The 17881-nt window shown below is 40.3% G+C and overlaps 2 protein-coding genes across 5 annotated transcripts; both read left to right on the forward strand.

The window, feature by feature from the left end:
- Positions 1-1302: 1302 nt before the first annotated feature.
- On the forward strand, positions 1303-8806 carry bend7 (BEN domain containing 7). Of its 3 annotated transcripts, XM_061774832.1 has the most exons (10): positions 1304-1632; positions 2028-2102; positions 4716-4970; positions 5034-5153; positions 6148-6437; positions 7154-7261; positions 7344-7461; positions 7711-7824; positions 7945-7980; positions 8051-8806. In XM_061774832.1, exons 1-10 carry the CDS (start codon positions 1566-1568, stop codon positions 8089-8091), a joined length of 1224 nt encoding a protein of 407 aa, XP_061630816.1. In that variant the 5' UTR covers positions 1304-1565; the 3' UTR covers positions 8092-8806. The 3 variants fall into 3 exon arrangements, with proteins under 3 accessions (XP_061630817.1, XP_061630818.1, XP_061630816.1); XM_061774833.1 differs by lacking the exon at positions 7711-7824 and having other exon boundaries at positions 1303-1632; XM_061774834.1 differs by lacking the exon at positions 5034-5153 and having other exon boundaries at positions 1303-1632.
- A 1126-nt stretch (positions 8807-9932) lies between these two features.
- sephs1 (selenophosphate synthetase 1) lies at positions 9933-17004 on the forward strand. 2 transcript variants are annotated; one of them, XM_061773014.1, is made up of 10 exons: positions 9933-10083; positions 11960-12068; positions 12173-12269; positions 12373-12476; positions 13868-13975; positions 14053-14207; positions 14943-15033; positions 15112-15211; positions 15332-15544; positions 16342-17004. In XM_061773014.1, the coding sequence occupies exons 2-10, from the start codon at positions 11973-11975 to the stop codon at positions 16554-16556; spliced, it is 1179 nt and encodes a 392-aa protein (XP_061628998.1). In that variant the 5' UTR covers positions 9933-10083; positions 11960-11972; the 3' UTR covers positions 16557-17004. The 2 variants fall into 2 exon arrangements, with proteins under 2 accessions (XP_061628998.1, XP_061628999.1); XM_061773015.1 differs by lacking the exon at positions 9933-10083 and adding an exon at positions 10184-10289.
- Positions 17005-17881: the final 877 nt, after the last annotated feature.

A 17881-nucleotide genomic window follows, 5' to 3' on the forward strand; every position in this document is an offset into this window, starting at 1 on the left:
GGTGGTGGACCTCTGTGACCGAATGTTGAGCTTTTATCGCATGGAAAGCAGAACCAAGAAATGGACCATGCGTGTGATTACGCATTTCTTTGATGTTGCCACCACAAATTCCTGGATCCAGTAAAAGTCTGATCCTGGACTTCAAACTGCATCAGCCAAATGACCTGCTGAACTACCTAGATCCTGACGACACTGTCAAGAGGGTAGAGGAGAGTGAGGTAAGTGAAGAAGAGTAAGAGCATGTTAAAGCTCAAGTCTGTACGATATAATAGCCTTTTTGTTTAGCAGTTTAACAGAAACACAGGCCAACTGTTCTGTTTTATTTAAAAAAAAATGATATTTTTGTTTTCATGTCAGCCTGTTATAATTTTTTTGGGTTATGGTAAAATCGTTCTGCGGTCAACTACAGTAGATATGCTGTAAAATCAAAATTAAAAATATGTTTTAAAAACTCTAAATTGTGAGTTGTTGTTTTAGCTCCAAGGAGGCAGGAAATCACAGAAATAAATAAATTGAAAGACACTTTTTTTCCTTGGTTCCCAGGAGGATATGATAGGTCTAAATCTATCTAGACTTAGATGATTAATTACTCCCTCAGCAATACAAGTAATAAGAAAACATTTTCAAGCTTGAAAATCTTTTCTTCTTTTCTCTACTCCCCATATTGATCATTTCTTACTTAATAATGTATTACTTTCTAATTAGTTCAATGATAAATTAATTCTTATCCAGCTGTCTATCTCTCGTAGTTTTCTCTTTTGCAAAGTCCTCTACTGTGGGACAAATAAAGGTTATCTTACCTAATCTATCTACCCATCTATCTTCTTGTAGTGGCTATTTTCAGCCTGGGCCGTATGTCATGCTGTGAGGGCCATACTGTACTGTAGGTCATATTACTGTACACTGTTGCCTCTATATTGGTTGTTTACACACACACACACACACACACACACACACACAAACATATATAAATAAATAAATAAATATATATATATATATATATATATATACACAAATCAGATGTCATTGACAATTGTGGCAAGCAAATATTTAAGTATGAAACTATTGTTCAATTCATGTTAAGAAGCGATTTGGTAAGGGGAATACATTGTCATAAACATTAAAAGTGAATTAAAAACTACAATTTCAGCATGTATTTTCTGTAGCGATAAACAGAACAAATCCACTTCACACACACAAAACAAACAAACATGAAGTGGGCCAAATATTTGGTGGGCCAGATCTGGCCCCCGGACCTTGAGTTTGACACCTGTGTAATATTAAACAATGGGGGGCAGTAAGTACGGCGGTAACTGAGCGTGCATTCTTGTGCCACACGTGAAGAGGCACCGTTCGTAACCTCGCAGCGTCGTAAACCAAGTTACCACCTGCAAAATATAGGAAGTCTAAATCCATTTCAGCGTCACGTGATGATAATAATGATTAGTGGTGATGATGATGGCGCAGCCCCGACGAATGAATAAAGCGGCGGCACACGAGCTGAATCTTTGCAGTACACACTTGCTACTCTACGGATTCCTGCCGCACACCCACCGAAGATCAAAATGGACATTGGGGAGAGGAGGAAGAGGAGGAGGAAGTCAAAGAGCTTCAAACTCGTCACGGATGAAGGTGAGCCTGCCAGCCATGTGTGTGTCTGCGTGACAATCAACAAGATAATATGCACCCAATTCTTGCATTGAAACGCATGTGTCATTATTTCCTTACAAATCATTTTACCAAATGCATATACACAGGGAAGTGCCTCAGCAATCATATATCTATATATATATTTTTTAAACCGCATAATTTGTCGTTTTTTGGTGACACAATAAGATCTACGTCACCTTTTGTGTCTGTCTGCACCATGTAGTTCATGCATCAATCACCCACAGGTGGTGGTTAGTGGGTTGTTCGTGGCGATGGAGGGAGAAGGGGGTGCTAATTGCATTTTTCCTTTTTACAAAATGCATTCAGAACCATATATTTGCACATTATTATACACATTTTTTTAAATTGAATTCCAGAATTTGGACCCTCAAATGTGACTAATTCCAGCAGCAAGGACGCTAGTGAAGAACAAGATGCGGCTGTTCCAGATGGTATGTGTCATATGGAATTATACTTGAGTCACTTTATTATAATTATGTTGGGCGGCACGGTGGACGACTTGTTAGAGCGTCAGCCTCACAGTTCTGAGGACCGGGGTTCAATCCCCGGCCCCGCTTATGTGGAGTTTGCATGTTTTCCCCGTGCCTGTGTGGGTTTTCTCCAGGCACTCCGGTTCCTCCCACATCCCATAAACATGCATTAATTAGACTCTAAATTGCCTGTAGGTGTGACTGTGAGTGCGAATGGTTGTTTGTTTGTATGTGCCCTGCGATTGGCTGGCAACCAGTTCAGGGTGTACCCCACCTCCTGCCCGTGACCTGAGTGAGGAGAAGCGGCTCAGAAAATTGATGGATGGATGGATAATTATGTTTTTAACCTAGCCCTGGAGAAAGTATTTTTAATGTAAATCATTATTTAATAAAATAACATTAACAATGTTTCAAAATTCAACAATACCCTTGTTAAAAAAATCATTTCTAAATATACTATTTTTATTTATTTCATCGACTATACAAATGTGTAGTACTTATTTTCTTGTTTATTCATTTATGTAACAGTAAACAGCCTTGTTAATACAGTTCTCAAAAAAAACAATATACCATTTCTAAAAATAATGTAACATTTGATATATTATTTTTCATTTTTTGAAATGGTTACTATACAATATACAACCCCAATTCCAATGAAGTTGGGATGTTGTGTTAAACATAAATAAAAACAGAATACAATGATTTGCAAATCATGTTCAACCTATATTTAATTGAATACACGACAAAGACAAGATATTTAATGTTCAAACTGATAAACTTGATTGTTTTGAGCAAGTAATCATTAAATTTGAATTTTATGGCTGTAACATGTTCCAAAAAAGCTGGGAGAGGGTCATGTTTACCACTGTGTTACATCAAATCAGCATTTCTTTTCTCAAAAGTCCGGGGTCTCCGTTGTTGTATTTTACGCTTCATAATCCGGCACACATTTTCAATGGGAGACAGGTGTGGACTCCAGGCAGGCCAGTATAGTACCCACACTCTTTTCCTACGAACCCACGCTGTTGTAGCACGTGCAGAATGTGGTTTGGCATTGTCTTGCTGAAATAAGCAGGGACGCCCATGAAAAAGACATGGCTTGGATGGCAGCATATGTTTCTCCTTTCAGCATTAATGGTGCCTTCACAGATGTGTAAGTTACCCATACCATTGGCACTGACACACCCCCATACCATCACAGATGCTGGCTTTTGAACTTTGCCTCCATAACAGTCCGGATGGTTCTTTTCCTCTTTGGTCCGGAGGACACAACGTCCAGAATTTCCAAAAACAACTTGAAATGTGGACTCGTCGGACCACAGAACACTTTTCCACTTCGCATCAGTCCATCTTAGATGAGCTCGGGCCCAGAGAAGCTGGCGGCGTTTCTGGGTGTTGTTGATAAATGGCTTTTGCTTTGCATAGTAGAGTTTCAAGTTGCACTTACGGATGTAGCGCCGAACTGTGTTTACTGACATTGGTTTTCTGAAGTATTCCTGAGCCGATGTGGTGATATCCTTTAAACATTGATGTCGGTTTTTGATGCAGTGCCGCCTGAGGGATCGGAGGTCACAGGCATTCAATGTTGGTTTTCGGCCTTGCCGCTTACATGCAGTGATTTCTCCAGATTCTCTGAACCTTTTGATGATATTATGGACCGTAGATGATAAAATCCCTAAATTCCTTCCAATTGTACGTTGAGGAACATTGTCCTTAAACTGTTCGACTATTTCCTCATGCACTTGTTCACAAAGAGGTGAACCTCGCCCCATCTTTGGTTGTGAATGACTGAGCAATTCAGGGAAGCTCCTTTTATACCCAATCATGGCACCCACCTGTTCCCAATTAGCCTGTTCACCTGTGGGATGTTGCAAACAGGTGTTTGATGAACATTCCTCCACTTTCTCAGTCTTTTTTGCCACCTGTCCCAGCTTTTTTGGAACGTGTTGCAGCCATAAAATTAAAAGTTAATGATTATTTGCTAAAAACAATCAAGTTTATCAGTTTGAACATTGAATGTCTTGTCTTTGTAGTGTATTCAATTAAATATAGGTTGAACATGATTTGCAAATAATTGTATTCTGTTTTTTATTTATGTTTAACACAACGTCCCAACTTCATTGGAATTGGGGTTGTCGAACGTGAACACCCCCTGTTAAAATAAAAAGGTAAGGTAAAACTCTTTCACCTCAGATTTACAGTATAAAAACATATAGAAGAATATTGTGGCCTATAATCTGTAAAATTATTTTTGTCCTTTTTCTTTATTTTGTTTGCCAATGTAACTAAAGTTGCTTACTTACATGTGTGTTTAAAGACGTAAAATAAACTAAAAAAAACCGTAAACAAAAAAAATTGTTAAAATATATAAGGCTGCACAGTTCCTAGTAACCAATCGCCTACCATGGCACCTTATACCTTTCCATTAAATTATCAAAATTCCCAGTTAATGTCCATAAATTACCAAAGTTCCAAGTAGGAATATTTCCTCAACACAACCTAAGTTGTGAGTTGATATTATAACAGAGTTTGTGTCCACTCTCCACTTTCTATATGTCCACTGTGTCTCGGCAGTTTGGCTGGGGGATGACAGAATGGAGATCAAGAGGCAGATCACGGGGATGATGTGGCTTCTGGGGGACAGGACGGGCAGGGTGTATCAACGTGCGGAAAAAGAGCGGGACAGCTCATCGACGACGGACGACACGACCCGCCGACAGTCCGCACCTTCCACGCCGCTCCAGAGTGGTCCCACCTGCGGCACGCTCTCCAAAGACTCCAGAACCGTCAACAACACCCAGGATGTGTTCAAAGTGGATGACGCTCCCGGTATGAACGTTTTATGTCCCTGACATCGTCATGGTTGAATTTTTCAAGTTACAAATCACACAGACGCGGTGCCGGAACCAGTCGCACCAGGGCCCCCCCGCTGCATGTGCAACTGCGAGGGCACTTTGCGGGCCATATTACGGGAGCTGCGTGCCATGCGGCGGCTGATGCAGACTCGGAGAGGTGAGCGAGGGAGTGATACTAACCTACTGCAAAAGTGAGAGAAAATAAAGGAAAAATCAGTGGCAACCCATAAATTTGCAGCTCCGGGCTTCAGTGATTACCACTGCTGTCACACCGCAATTGGGGAAACCATCATTATTACACAGAAATGCAAGACAAAAACACACAACTGTGCCACATACCTCTCATCTGGAGCAGTAGCATCTCATTTATTATTATTTATTTACAGTTAAAACCGTCTTTATGACCTGACAGCAGAATACAGTATTATTAAAACAATATTTTGAAAAAGCATCCCTCTCTGGTCCCATCAAACGCCTCTAATTTAATTTTACTTATTATTTTACAACTGGGCATGGCGGGACAAGAATAGCCAATCAGCGGGTGTATATAGACCGGAGGCGTGACTGAATAGTCTGTCAATCATTTGCTCACACAGGTGGACAAGCAGCCTCATGCAAAAGGAAGGTTAAAGTAGTTTCTTGGCCGGATTATTTAACTCAAACCAAAGTTAAAAAAGAATGAGCTGGGCAGCTCTCTACTTCAAATCAAGGGTAAACATATATAACGTTGATGTCCTATACGCGGACAACTGCATATTGCTGGGCTTCGAAAACCACTGGTGTCGACATACGGATAAACTGTGAAGTCACCGAGTCGTCAGGTAAGTTGATCACTTCTCATATTTTAACTGATTGTACATTCCAAAAAATAACATAAAACCGGCAACATTTTGTGGAACGTTGGTGCCTGCATTGCATTCCCAGTGAGTCAACCGCAGTACAATACTGTATTTTTTTTTTTTTTTTTTAAACTAAAAAATACATTACAAAATATTGGAGTGTGTTGAGGGGCTGGTATGGATTTAATGGCATTTGCATTCATTTCAATGCGGAAAGTTTTGAACATGGTCAAAACTTCTGATTGTGTTTAGGCCAGGAGAGAAGGACCTGCCTGCCACCACTGGTAAAAATAGACAATTTTTTAATTCTAGCGTCACCACAGCAGCCCTGCCAACCTCGCCTGGGGCCCGTCCTCGCTGCTAATCACAGACCCCGGAAGAGGAGATCGGTGTTGAAAGCGGCAAGAAAGGCGGCTCCTTCCCCTGCGGAGACAACGCCACTCACTGCTAAACCCGCAGAAGCTGGAAAAGAGGAAGACTCAGGGAATCCTTTTCTCCTACCCGACGACTCCTCTGCGAGCTCTGTGCGGCAAACTCAGAGTAACGCAGGAAGTGCCAACAGCACAAGCCCAACGAAGGCACTGAAGGCTATTGACATACAGGTAATTTGTGTGATTTTCATATATTGTCGATCAGTGGTGAAAAAATAGTTTTTGTCACATACTGGATCACAGTTCCGGTTGGATAGGTGGATGTATTTTACAATAAAACTTAACTATACTTAACTTATAATTTTATCTGTACCTGAGGCTAGAAAGCGAAGTGGGGAGAGTCTCTTTAGCTGAAATGCACAATTGCAGTCAGTCATAGATCATTGTCAAGAGCCTCTAAAAATATCCACACGCTCTCCTTTATTCTCGCCGTTTCCTGTCTTTGTGGCAATCTGCTTCTTCCTTGAAAATCGCGTCATGTTTTTGTGGTTCACCATTAAAGAAAAATTACAGTACGTGGAGCCTCAAAAGTCGATACAGGGTCGCAGTTTTTCTGTTACAGTGCCCTGGTAGACGTGCGCTGCTCAATCGCTTGATGTGCAGCGAAGAGTTTTTTTCCCCACGATGGGCACCTTTTGTTGCGTTTAAGTACACGCTTTCGTTCACATTGGGTACAGTAAGAAATTGCGAAACAAACTCCTTTTGTTTTGTGTAAACCGGTACAGATTTAATCATCATCATATTAAAAAATAGGTTCTGCATTTAGTCATTGATATTTTTTTGGGCGAGTTTAGAACAGAAATCAAGGTAAAATTGTGGCAGGCTACATAAAATTAAGTGGAGGGTTTTGAGTATGATACCTGTGCTTCATCGATTTGTCTTTCCAGTCGGAAGTGCGTCTTGCCGAGGATTACGACGTGTTTATCTCCAAGGCGCAGCTAGACTCCATCCTGGTCAACTATACACGCTCCGGAAGCCTCCTCTTCCGGAAACTGGTGCAATGTTTTTCATGAGTGGCTCTGACACAAGTCATAATGTGAGCGTTTTGTGTTTTAAATATTTTTAATTGTTTACCAGGTGTGTGCCTTCTTTGATGATGCTACCCTGGCTAACTCCTTGCCAAATGGGAGAAGGAAGAGAGGAGTTAATGACAACAGGAAAGGCCTGGACCAGAATATCGTTGGTGCCATTAAAGGTAAAGTAAATTGAGGAAAAAATGGTAAAAAGTCAAAGTCAACAAGACGTCAACTAGATATAGGTTAGATATACCTTCCATACCGATTGGAAGAAACAATTCTCCATCGACCAATCAACAGACAACAGCGTGTCGAGATCCACCCCTAAACGGGTATTGGTACAGATGAAGCCATCCTCTCTGCCGGATACTACACGTTTACATTTATGATATTTTATACTATTTAAAATAATGTATATTCGTGTGCAGTTTTTACAGAGAAATACTGCAGCGAGCACAGAATAGAGAAGCTGCCCGGTCCACGAGACTGGGTTCAGATCCTTCAGGATCAAATCAAACTTGCCAGGCGGAGGCTGAAAAGGGGTAGCGTTATACTTTTCCCATATACCTGTATCGTTATGTCTTGTCGGCCAAGTTAGGGCATTTGAAAAGTCACTTACTATGATGTCTAATAGCTGTTTATCCACCTTGGTTCCCCCACAGACGCTGCACAAGAAGCTGTAAACGGACCCTCATCAAGTATGGTTGACTTTAAATGTACAATTTAATATAAAATTGTGTAATGATTTCCAGTTTTTTTTTTTTTAAGGTGCGACATCAGCATGCAAACAAGAGTGGGAGGGGCACTGATGGACATGACCAGACCGTGACCACTGACTGTTTACATTAGTTTTTGTACTTCATTACGAATTCACCGACCAACAAAAGTCAAAGTTGCATTGTTAGATCGTGCCTTTTTTTAATGACCTGTACAAGTGGGCGTGATGTACAGTATAGTGTTGCATCCACGTTCATTGTAAATATCATAAAAAAGGGGTGGCAAAATGCCAAACTGCACATGCAGGAGGGCAGAGTAGTAATGTCAAACTGGTAAAATGGTATCAGTGTTGTAGTATCTGTACAGTATTGGCATCCATAGCTATCCAGAAGATGAGCTGCACTGTGTTTGTTAACACACCGGGCTTTTAGCAGTTGCACTTCTTCCCCTTACCTAATATGTTCTATAGACTATATCCTAACCATCGCCCTGTCATATTGCATAGTTATGCCAGTCAAGGAAAAATTGTGGCAAGCTTTCGCTGGTCCAATAGACTGATGTGGAGGGCTGGATCTGGCCCACGAGCCTCAAGTTTGGCACCTGTGATGTAAACGTTAATATAGTTCATGTCTACTATCAGATTTTTCGCAGTTTAAAGTGACTCAATTGGTTGAATTTATCCTATTCATGTCAGTATATTGTACTTGCTGACAGCATCACATATCAGTGCTCTTGTTGTCTATAATGAAAACAAATTGTACATCTTACTGTCCACCTCGAATTATCAATAAAGCTGAATCATTGACACTTTTGGAGTTATATTTTGTAAATTGTATGAGGAATAATGTGGTTAAATTAGCAGATTTAGTCCAGAAAGCATGCTTTTTACAACATATTAGTAAGAAATTTAATGCAAGTGGTTAGCACATCTGCCTCACAGTCCTGAGGTTTGGTCTTCGAATCTGGGCTCCGGGCTTCCCGTGTTTGCGTTGGTTTTCCTCGGGTGCTCTGGGTTACTCCCACATTCCAAAAATATTCATATTAGGTTCACTGAAGACTCAGAATTCTCATTTGTCTATATGTGCCCTTTGATTGGCTGGTGAGGAAAAGTGCTATTTAAAAAAAAAAAATAAAACAATTAAAAAAAAAGGACTAGCCATGACATCTGTTTACTAGAAGCTGAGCTGCACTGTTTGTTTGCAGACTAGGCACATCGGTAGAGTGCGAGGCAGTTACACTTTCTGCCCTTTACCCAATATGTTTTGTGTGAAACCCTAATAATCACATGACATAATTTCCCCTGCATTTCATTATTATAATTCTATGGGTCTGGCTGACCTGCAGGCCTTTGCATTTTACACTTGTGATCTTAACCTTAATATAGTTCACGTGTCTACTATGAGATTTTTTCCATTTAATGTGACTCAGTTGGTCAAATTTGTCGTCTTTATATCAGCAGATTCAATATTAAACGTTATTTGGGGCATTGCAGCTACTGACAACGTCACATATCAGTGCCGGCGGTGTCTATAAAGTTGTACATAATCACCTGCAATTGTCAAAGTTTGACAATTTGGAGTAATTTTTTAAAAAAATTAAGTGGTTTACGAAATAACATGGATAAATTAGCATTTTTAGTACAAAATAGTGTTTTGGCTAATAAATAGGATGACACGGCTTACATTTGGAAGCGTAACGCTGTCGGTTCAATTGGAGGGAAAAACATGAAATTAAAGGTACACTCCATTGTAGAGATTCACTTGCCAGACTCGGCAGCTTGTTAAAGGGGATGTTGAAGCCGCCACAGTGCAGACAAAGGACCCATGGCGATCGCAATTATTTCCCATTTTTATTTTAAGACAAATATTTTCCCGAAGAAAATTAATCACTAAGATATTATTTTTAGTCACAATATATGGCGTTTTATATGTAATTACACACGTATTTCCCCCGAAGAGTCTCTAAAATAAACAAAAGTGTCTCATTTACTATCAGGCTTTATCCGAGGCCGCCTAACTGAAGGCCCGATGCAAGCCGCCGTCGTGCCCGCTCTTGTGTCGGGATCTGGCGCTGACTTGAAGCTGGTAAGGATCAACCGGACGCTTCAATTAAAGGGGAAACATGACGCGAATATAACTCCGCTTCGGGCCTCAAATTGCAAACGTGGGCGTTGTAAGCACCCGTGGCGCACGGCGGCGTTACCGGCGTCGCGCTCGTCGCACGCCGGGCGCCGTTTTAATGCGGGGCGAACTGATGTGGCGCACGTCGCATGGCGTTTGGACAGCAAAGGGTTAATTTTTTCCACCGCCGACATTTTTGTTGGGCGCTCTAATGGCAACTTTTAAACTTTTTTAAAAATTATTATTTCGTGCGCAGCAGGCGTGCTCCTCACACCTTATACTCGCCTTGTACATTCAAAACCACCATTTTCATGGGCATGGCGTTTTAGGTTTACGTGTGCTCGTAAAATACAGCCACAGGTTTTAACACACAATGCGCACATCACTTCATGCACTGGTCGTCGGCTAACCAGAGCTAGCACTCAATTACAATCAGTACTGTAACACACGCTAAATTGCTTTTAACACACAACTCATGCAAAATAAGTTATACTTAACTGATTAATAAAGTGAATTATCGCCCAAGAGATCTTAACCTGGCTGGTTGTTTTAGGGTTGAATGAACTTTGGCAGCGTTTTGCTTCTTGAACGCTCCCCGACTCAGATGACATGGTTTAAAAACTCACCTGGCGAGTGTGTGGTTAATGGCGGAATGTTTTTTTTATTTTTTTTTAAATGTATTTATTTATGTGCAGACGTTTTAATACTGTCGTGCTTGTGAGAAAATACCATTGTCACCTCCTGACCTGTAACACTTGGCATAGTGGTGCGAAGTAACGAAGTACAAATACGTCATCACTGTATTTAAGTAGATTATTAGGTATATTTACCATCAGTTGACTATTAATTTTTCTGATCACTTTTTACTTAATGGAACAGAAGCTGTACTTTCTGAGTACTTCTGCACAGGACACAATATTAGGGGTGTGTTCAAGGATACCGTACTCCCTTTGCAATCATACAGATTTTTTTTCCTTTCTGTCAATAAGTGACAATAGTATTAGAATTAGAAAACGTTATGTATTTCTGTAGTTCAATACAAAAACTCATAGATTCACTGCAGGGTAACCTATTTTATGATTTATTTTTTAATTTATTTTGGGTGATTTTGGCTTACAGCTAATGAAAACTCACCTTTTATCATTTCCAAGAAATTACAATATTACATAAGAAACAGTGAAAAAGATTTTACTATGGAAATTAGGTTGTAATTGGCCTTCTGGAAATAATTTTATTGTGCTTAATGAATGTGTATAATTTTACAAGTTTCGCTGTGGGTATTGTAATGCTGAAATACAATGATTTCTCCTACACTCATTTATTAAGATAAAAAATGTGTTTTGGGGGCAATGTCCAGCTTCACTAAATTGCTAAATACAGTAGTGTCCCCAAAATTGGATTTAAGGAGGAAAATGTATGAGTTTTGAGCTGTCAGATGTTTTATTCTAACAATTAATTAATTTTAAATTTGGATAAAAGTGTTTTCTCAGCTTCAGTCTCACAGTGGGGACAATACTCTATTTCATTTCCCTCATTGGAACAATATTTATTTGGGGGTGTTTACATTTGTTCCTATGCAGCAAAAACTTGCCATTTAGGTTTTGGCATTGACAATAAAAATTGGCATCGTATCATGAGATTTGTCACAGAAAAAGATTGCATTGAAAATGAAATGCACATGGAAAAAAATACACTTTTAGATTATTTAAAAAAAAAATATATATATATTGTTTTACAATGTCAGTCTTCAGCTGTCCCCTCCATGTCCATCTTTTTCACTTGTTCCCCCACCCCCAATGTCAGCTTCCTGCTTTTCTCATTCAAGTTTGTTTTGGCCCAGAGTATCTTCAGACATGTCGGTGAGGGAGTCCTTCAATCCCGAAAGCTACGAGCTGGACAAGAACTTCCGGCTCACGCGCTTCGCAGAGCTCAAGGGAACGGGTTGCAAGGTCGGAGCTTTCCTCGACAGTCAACGTTTGAAATAATTGCATCTCCTAGTCCATAATTCATTCCAGCACGGTAGCTCATAAAAATGTTGGTTTGTTTGTCACAGGTGCCCCAAGAGGTTTTACAGAAGCTTTTAGAGAATCTACAAGAGAACCACTATCAAGAAGATGAACAGTTCCTGGGTGCAGTCATGCCTCGATTAGGTCACTCAAACACTCAATACTTTCAAAGGGGGGAAATCAAATGGATACAAATAATAATATGTAGTGATAGTACGACTCGAATAAGCATCTTTTTATTTTCCAGGTATCGGTATGGACACCTGCGTGATCCCGCTACGACATGGAGGCCTTTCACTCGTCCAGACAACAGACTACATCTACCCTATAGTGGACGACCCCTACATGATGGTATGAATCTCATCATGACGAGTACCAAATATTTCATTTCAGAAACACAGCAGAACTAACAGTTGCATACAGAAGCAAAATCATATTATTGAAATGCTACACGGGAAGTACTCTACATCTGTATTCGTACTCGGAAAAAAATGCTCCGCTGCTAGACACTAGTACCACGTTACTAGCCTGGAATATAACGTGCGGGCATGTGGAGCAGGAGTCAGCCGTGTGGTGACACTTTAATATAAACAAGGTTGACAACTCTTTTTTCGCATAGTGCAAATTATGTTCTGCAAAATGGATGTCGAGTAAAGGGGTGTGATAACATATTCAGTTTTCCTTTCATTTATTATTATTTTTTTTACTTCTCAAGTAGCTGTCTCGTGTTTTTTTTATATTCACTTTATTTTGTAGTTAACCCTGAGGTAACATGGCATCCATATTCCTACTTGTATGTCCACCAGACTCTACGTTCATGTCTTTTTAAAAAATAATGTTTTTATCTACTGTATGCACTCCTTTTAAATAGTGCCTCCTAGTGTTTGGATGGAGACACCACATAACTTAAATGCCTTGCGTTACTTATGTTTTAAGTGAAATGTGCGACAAAGACTTACAAAAACAAGCAGTTGGATGGAAGAATGTCAGTAATGACAAGTTGTTGCTCTAAAACATGTTATATTAAAGTGAAACGTGTGCCATGCGCAAGAAACGCACTTTGTGCTTTGGAACAATATTGGATTCAAATCTAATACATTTGCATCACAATTGCAAGACATAATGGCATTATCAAGTATCTGTACTCACCATTGGTGAGTGCTCAAATGTCTCTGTCTGGAAAAAGTGATCATTGAAAACAGCAGAAAAACTGAAATCGGTTTTACCAAGATCAGTCTTAGTCTGGGGAACTTTGAACAGTAAACATTCACTTGAACGTGTCGAGTGGTTATTTTGAGACCTTTTTTTCTAAGCGCTGATGTAGTTTCAAGACTTCATAAATGAAGACGAGCCAGTGCGTTCTCATCGTACAGATAAAGGTTGCCATTCCACCTTCTGATAGAATGTGCAGTAATGTGTGGATTGTGGAGTAAGTAGTCAATCTAAGTGCAGAACAATGAAAAACAGAGTGCCATAATTTTAGTGTGGTGACAAAGGCATGTCTGTACATAACGTCACCATAATCCAGAACTAATAAAGATGGCTTCTATCAGCCTGTTTCCTGCAGTGTATGGGGGAAGTTTATTTTGTTCTGGTATAAATAACCAATTATCTGGTTTAGTTCACTTGAAATTGTAGCTATATGAGTTTTAAATGTATGTTTTTGGCACAGATCTATTCAGTGACTTTTTAAAATATGATGGCCTGAAGAACATAATTTTTACGTGCCGCCTTGTTTTCAGGGTCGCGTCGCATGCGCAAACGTTCTCAGTGACCTGTACGCGATGGGGGTGACGGAATGCGACAACATGTTGATGCTGCTGGGCGTCAGCAACAAAATGTCGGAGAAGGTGAGCGGCCACATCCCGAGCAAAAACGTTTGTCGCGGTACACCTTACCTTATTATGGCCTCCGTTTGGTATTACAGGAGAGGGACAAAGTCATGCCACTCATCATGCAGGGCTTCAAAGACGCAGCGGAGGAGGCGGGCACGTCCGTGACGGGAGGACAGACGGTGCTCAACCCTTGGGTGGTCTTGGGCGGTGTTGCTACCACCGTGTGCCAGCCCAATGAATTCATCATGTGAGTTATTTGGCACCAGCTTTGCTAAAACGAGGTACAATGGTAGGGATCAAAGGCCTGCCGCGAAGAGAGAAAATCTGAATAATTTGACGAACCGCCCTAAAAGGGGGTTGTAATTGCATATATATGCCACAAGATGGGCTGGTATTCCCATTTGGCGTGATTTCCTTACGATGGTATGGAACAGGTATGTAACAATCAGCAGCGTATTAAGGCCATGCATCTAGCATGTACACAATCATGAACCCATGTTACATAAACGACTATTCAGTAGTTAAATTATTCAACACCAACGAGGTTGGTATTAGCTAGCATGCTAGCCTAAAAAAAATAAAAATAAAAAAAATTCACTCTTTATACGCACCACGCCACAGAATAATCGTTTAAGATATCTTTCAGAGACTACCGATAACCGAGCTGAAACTGCTCCAGTTCGGTCCGTTTGTCACAATGCTTGTACCCTGCTTAAGGATTTTCCCTTGTAAATATTTAACAGGCTTAACATTTACGATTGTAAGCCCCGACCGTTTTCCCAAGCAGATCGGTGATGAGAAATCGCTCTGTACGCAACACGCGCCGCGGATATTTTTTTCAACATAATTGGACAATCGGGTCTTTGCTCATGTTGATCGCAAGTGTGGGAAAATGTTCAAATCCGGCCCAATTGTTGGTATTTGCGAACTTTGCTGAAGTGTGTTTTGTTGCATAAGGAACATGTTGTGTGACGCCCCGCAGGCCAGACAACGCGGTGCCGGGAGACGTGCTGGTGCTAACGAAGCCGCTAGGGACGCAAGTGGCCGTGGCCGTGCACCAGTGGCTGGATATCGTACGTTTGACCAAATGTGCCGACGCACGTCCTTAAGAAGTCGCTAAACTCCGTCACTTGTATTCTTCCATCTCACAGCCGGAGAAGTGGAATAAGATTAAGTTGGTGGTCACGCAGGAAGACGTCGAGCTGGCCTACCACGAAGCAATGATGAACATGGCTCGCCTCAACAGGACAGGTAAGGGATAGATCATCATTTGAGGAACTTCTCCGGAAAGTATCCATCTACCCATGACTTTTGTTCATAAAATACAACTAAAAATACAACAGTCTCTGTGTATGCTTTTGTTCCCCGCAGCCGCCAGCCTCATGCACACGTTCAACGCGCACGCCGCCACAGACATCACGGGCTTCGGCATCCTGGGCCACGCCCAGACGCTGGCCAAGCAACAGAGGAGCGAAGTGTCCTTCGTCATTCACAACCTTCCCGTGCTCGCCAAGATGGCCGCTGTGTCCAAGGCGTGCGGCAACATGTTCGGCCTCATGCACGGCACCTGCCCCGAGACGTCGGGTACGCTAAGTCGCAGCCATGCTAAAATACAAAGATGTCAACAGTCAATAAGCTTTTCAACAAAATCCTATTTCCAGAATTTGTATAATTTTTACAATTTAGGCCAAAATGTCTTCTGCTGGCCTTTTTCTTTTCTTTTATATATTTACATTTTATGTATTTCGATTATTAAACATGCAGCAGCGTTAAGCCTCCTGCTATACACATGACTCTAATTTACTCATACAAATCTATATTTTTATTTTAGGCTAAAACCTCTGAAGCTGGTTGTATCTTTTCTTTTTTATATATTTTATTATATATATATGTATAAAAAAATATAAATTCATATACGTTGAATTAATACAAAAAAAAATTAAGGAATTTTTTAAATTCCTTGTTGAAATAAAAAAAATGTATGGCTGATGTCTTTGGCCAAAAGTTAAAATACATTTAAAGTATTTCATTTATTTATACAAATATATGCTATATATACACAAATAAAGTCTAAACATTGGATATTGTAATCATTGGTGGCTGTGTGATGACATCTTGTGTTAAAAAAAGAGATTGTAGACATTTAAGTTCCTACGGGTGCAATGTCTTGTCCCCCTTCGCCATTCACCCGAGCAAGGAGAAAGTGCTTCAACCTGTTTTGCCGAATGCGGAAGGAAGTAGGTTGCGCATATACCGAATTAAACGTTCATATAAAAAAGAAAAAATTAAAACAAAAGTACAATTCAATTCATGGCATGCTTTTGAGAGAATACTCAAGTTAAACTCTTAAGTACCCTTTTTTTTTTTTCATCCACGTCCAGGGGGGCTGCTCATCTGCCTGCCCCGCGAGCAGGCGGCTCGCTTCTGCGCCGAGATCAAGTCGCCCAAGTACGGCGAGGGCCACCAGGCGTGGATCATCGGCATCGTGGAGAAGGGCAACCGCACGGCGCGCATCATCGACAAGCCGCGAATCATTGAGGTGGCGCCGCAGGCCGCCGCGCAGAGCGTCAACCCCACGCCCGGCGCCACGTCTTAATCCCGCCCACCACCATCATCCCGCATCCGACAGTGATTTCGTTTTCAAACACAAGCAACTACAGAACCATGTTAAAGTGTCCAATAGTTTAAGCAATGGGCTGGCGTGTACGTGACAAACAGCTCCACCCAGTGGCCCTGGGTGGTATTGCGTCAACCCAATGGACTCCACCTATGAAAAAAGAAATTGCTCATTTGTTTGCCTTTTGTATTTTTTCCGTACTCTGAAGACGACAGAAGACAACAGTCTGACACTGCTCGTCATTCTTGTGAGAACTTTGCTGTCATCCAGCAAGCAGGCCCATGTCTCGTTGTTTCGTTTGTCCACTTTTGTACAGTTATAAACTTCTTTGCTGAAACCGATGCCTTGAAAGAAAGTGTTAGCAGTGTGTTTTTTCATTTGACTTTTTGTATTCACCCCATCGGAATGAATAAATACTCAAATACTATGAGCTGCTTTATTTCGGCACCCAGACTTCCCTCCACGCATCATGATGACATGAGTATATTAATATGCACTCCAGGTGTTGACCTTAAGTTAGGGCAGAACATTTCCACTTCCATATGAAAAGCAGCAACTTGTTTTTTAAGCCACCTGTTATACACTGAGCTGTACAAATTGATTTTATTTTTTGAGTCAAAAAAAAAATTATGTTTACCTGTTTTTTCCCCCCTTTCTGATAAATGAAAAAATATTTATATTCTTGATTTTGATGATTAAACATGCAGCAAAGGAATTATACAGTACACATTAGCTTGCTGTTATATTGTGAGTCAATTTGACCTGTACAAATCCTAAATGTATTTTTTTTTACAATTTTAGGATAAAATTTATACTGACTTTATTTTTCTTTTTTTTTTAAATTTTCATATTGTTTGAACTCATTTTTCACAGCGTCGCCCCAAGCTTGACGTTTAAAACACTGTCAAAATAAGATATGCTTGTTCTTTTTATTAGATACTTTATATATATATATTTTTTCATTTACATGATATACTAGATACTGTATATTTAATGTAAATTATGTGCAAAGTTTGGTGAATAAAAATAAAAGTAGAATGATTAAAAAAAAATGGAAAAAAACATTTAAAGTACTAAAAACTAAATTAAAATTAATAAACTTATTCATTACATTTTGTTGAGGGGAAAAAAACATTTACACTGCGTTTGAATAGGGATAGACAGCGAAAACTAGCTAGCTCAGCTGGTCCCCCCAAGATATACAAAATGGATGGAAGGCTACTTTGATGTAGAACTGTACCGCGTCATACTGAGAGCTGTTGCTAATATTTTGGCTACCTCGAAACAGTGCATTCGAAGCAGGA

Source organism: Phyllopteryx taeniolatus, chromosome 5 (genome assembly GCF_024500385.1).
Source record: "Phyllopteryx taeniolatus isolate TA_2022b chromosome 5, UOR_Ptae_1.2, whole genome shotgun sequence".
Taxonomy (NCBI): Eukaryota; Metazoa; Chordata; class Actinopteri; order Syngnathiformes; family Syngnathidae; genus Phyllopteryx; species Phyllopteryx taeniolatus.

Excerpts from the sequence above, each read along its gene's own strand:
- sephs1 (XM_061773014.1), top strand. The coding sequence starts at position 11,973 with ATGTCGGTGAGGGAGTCCTTCAATCCCGAAAGCTACGAGCTGGACAAG. Across the intron at positions 12,477-13,867 it reads TGGACGACCCCTACATGATG|GGTCGCGTCGCATGCGCAAA; the intron begins GTATGAATCTCA and ends CCTTGTTTTCAG. Across the intron at positions 14,208-14,942 it reads CAGCCCAATGAATTCATCAT|GCCAGACAACGCGGTGCCGG; the intron begins GTGAGTTATTTG and ends GACGCCCCGCAG.
- bend7 (XM_061774832.1), top strand. The coding sequence starts at position 1,566 with ATGGACATTGGGGAGAGGAGGAAGAGGAGGAGGAAGTCAAAGAGCTTC. Across the intron at positions 4,971-5,033 it reads CAAAGTGGATGACGCTCCCG|ACGCGGTGCCGGAACCAGTC; the intron begins GTATGAACGTTT and ends CAAATCACACAG. Across the intron at positions 7,981-8,050 it reads TGTAAACGGACCCTCATCAA|GTGCGACATCAGCATGCAAA; the intron begins GTATGGTTGACT and ends TTTTTTTTTAAG.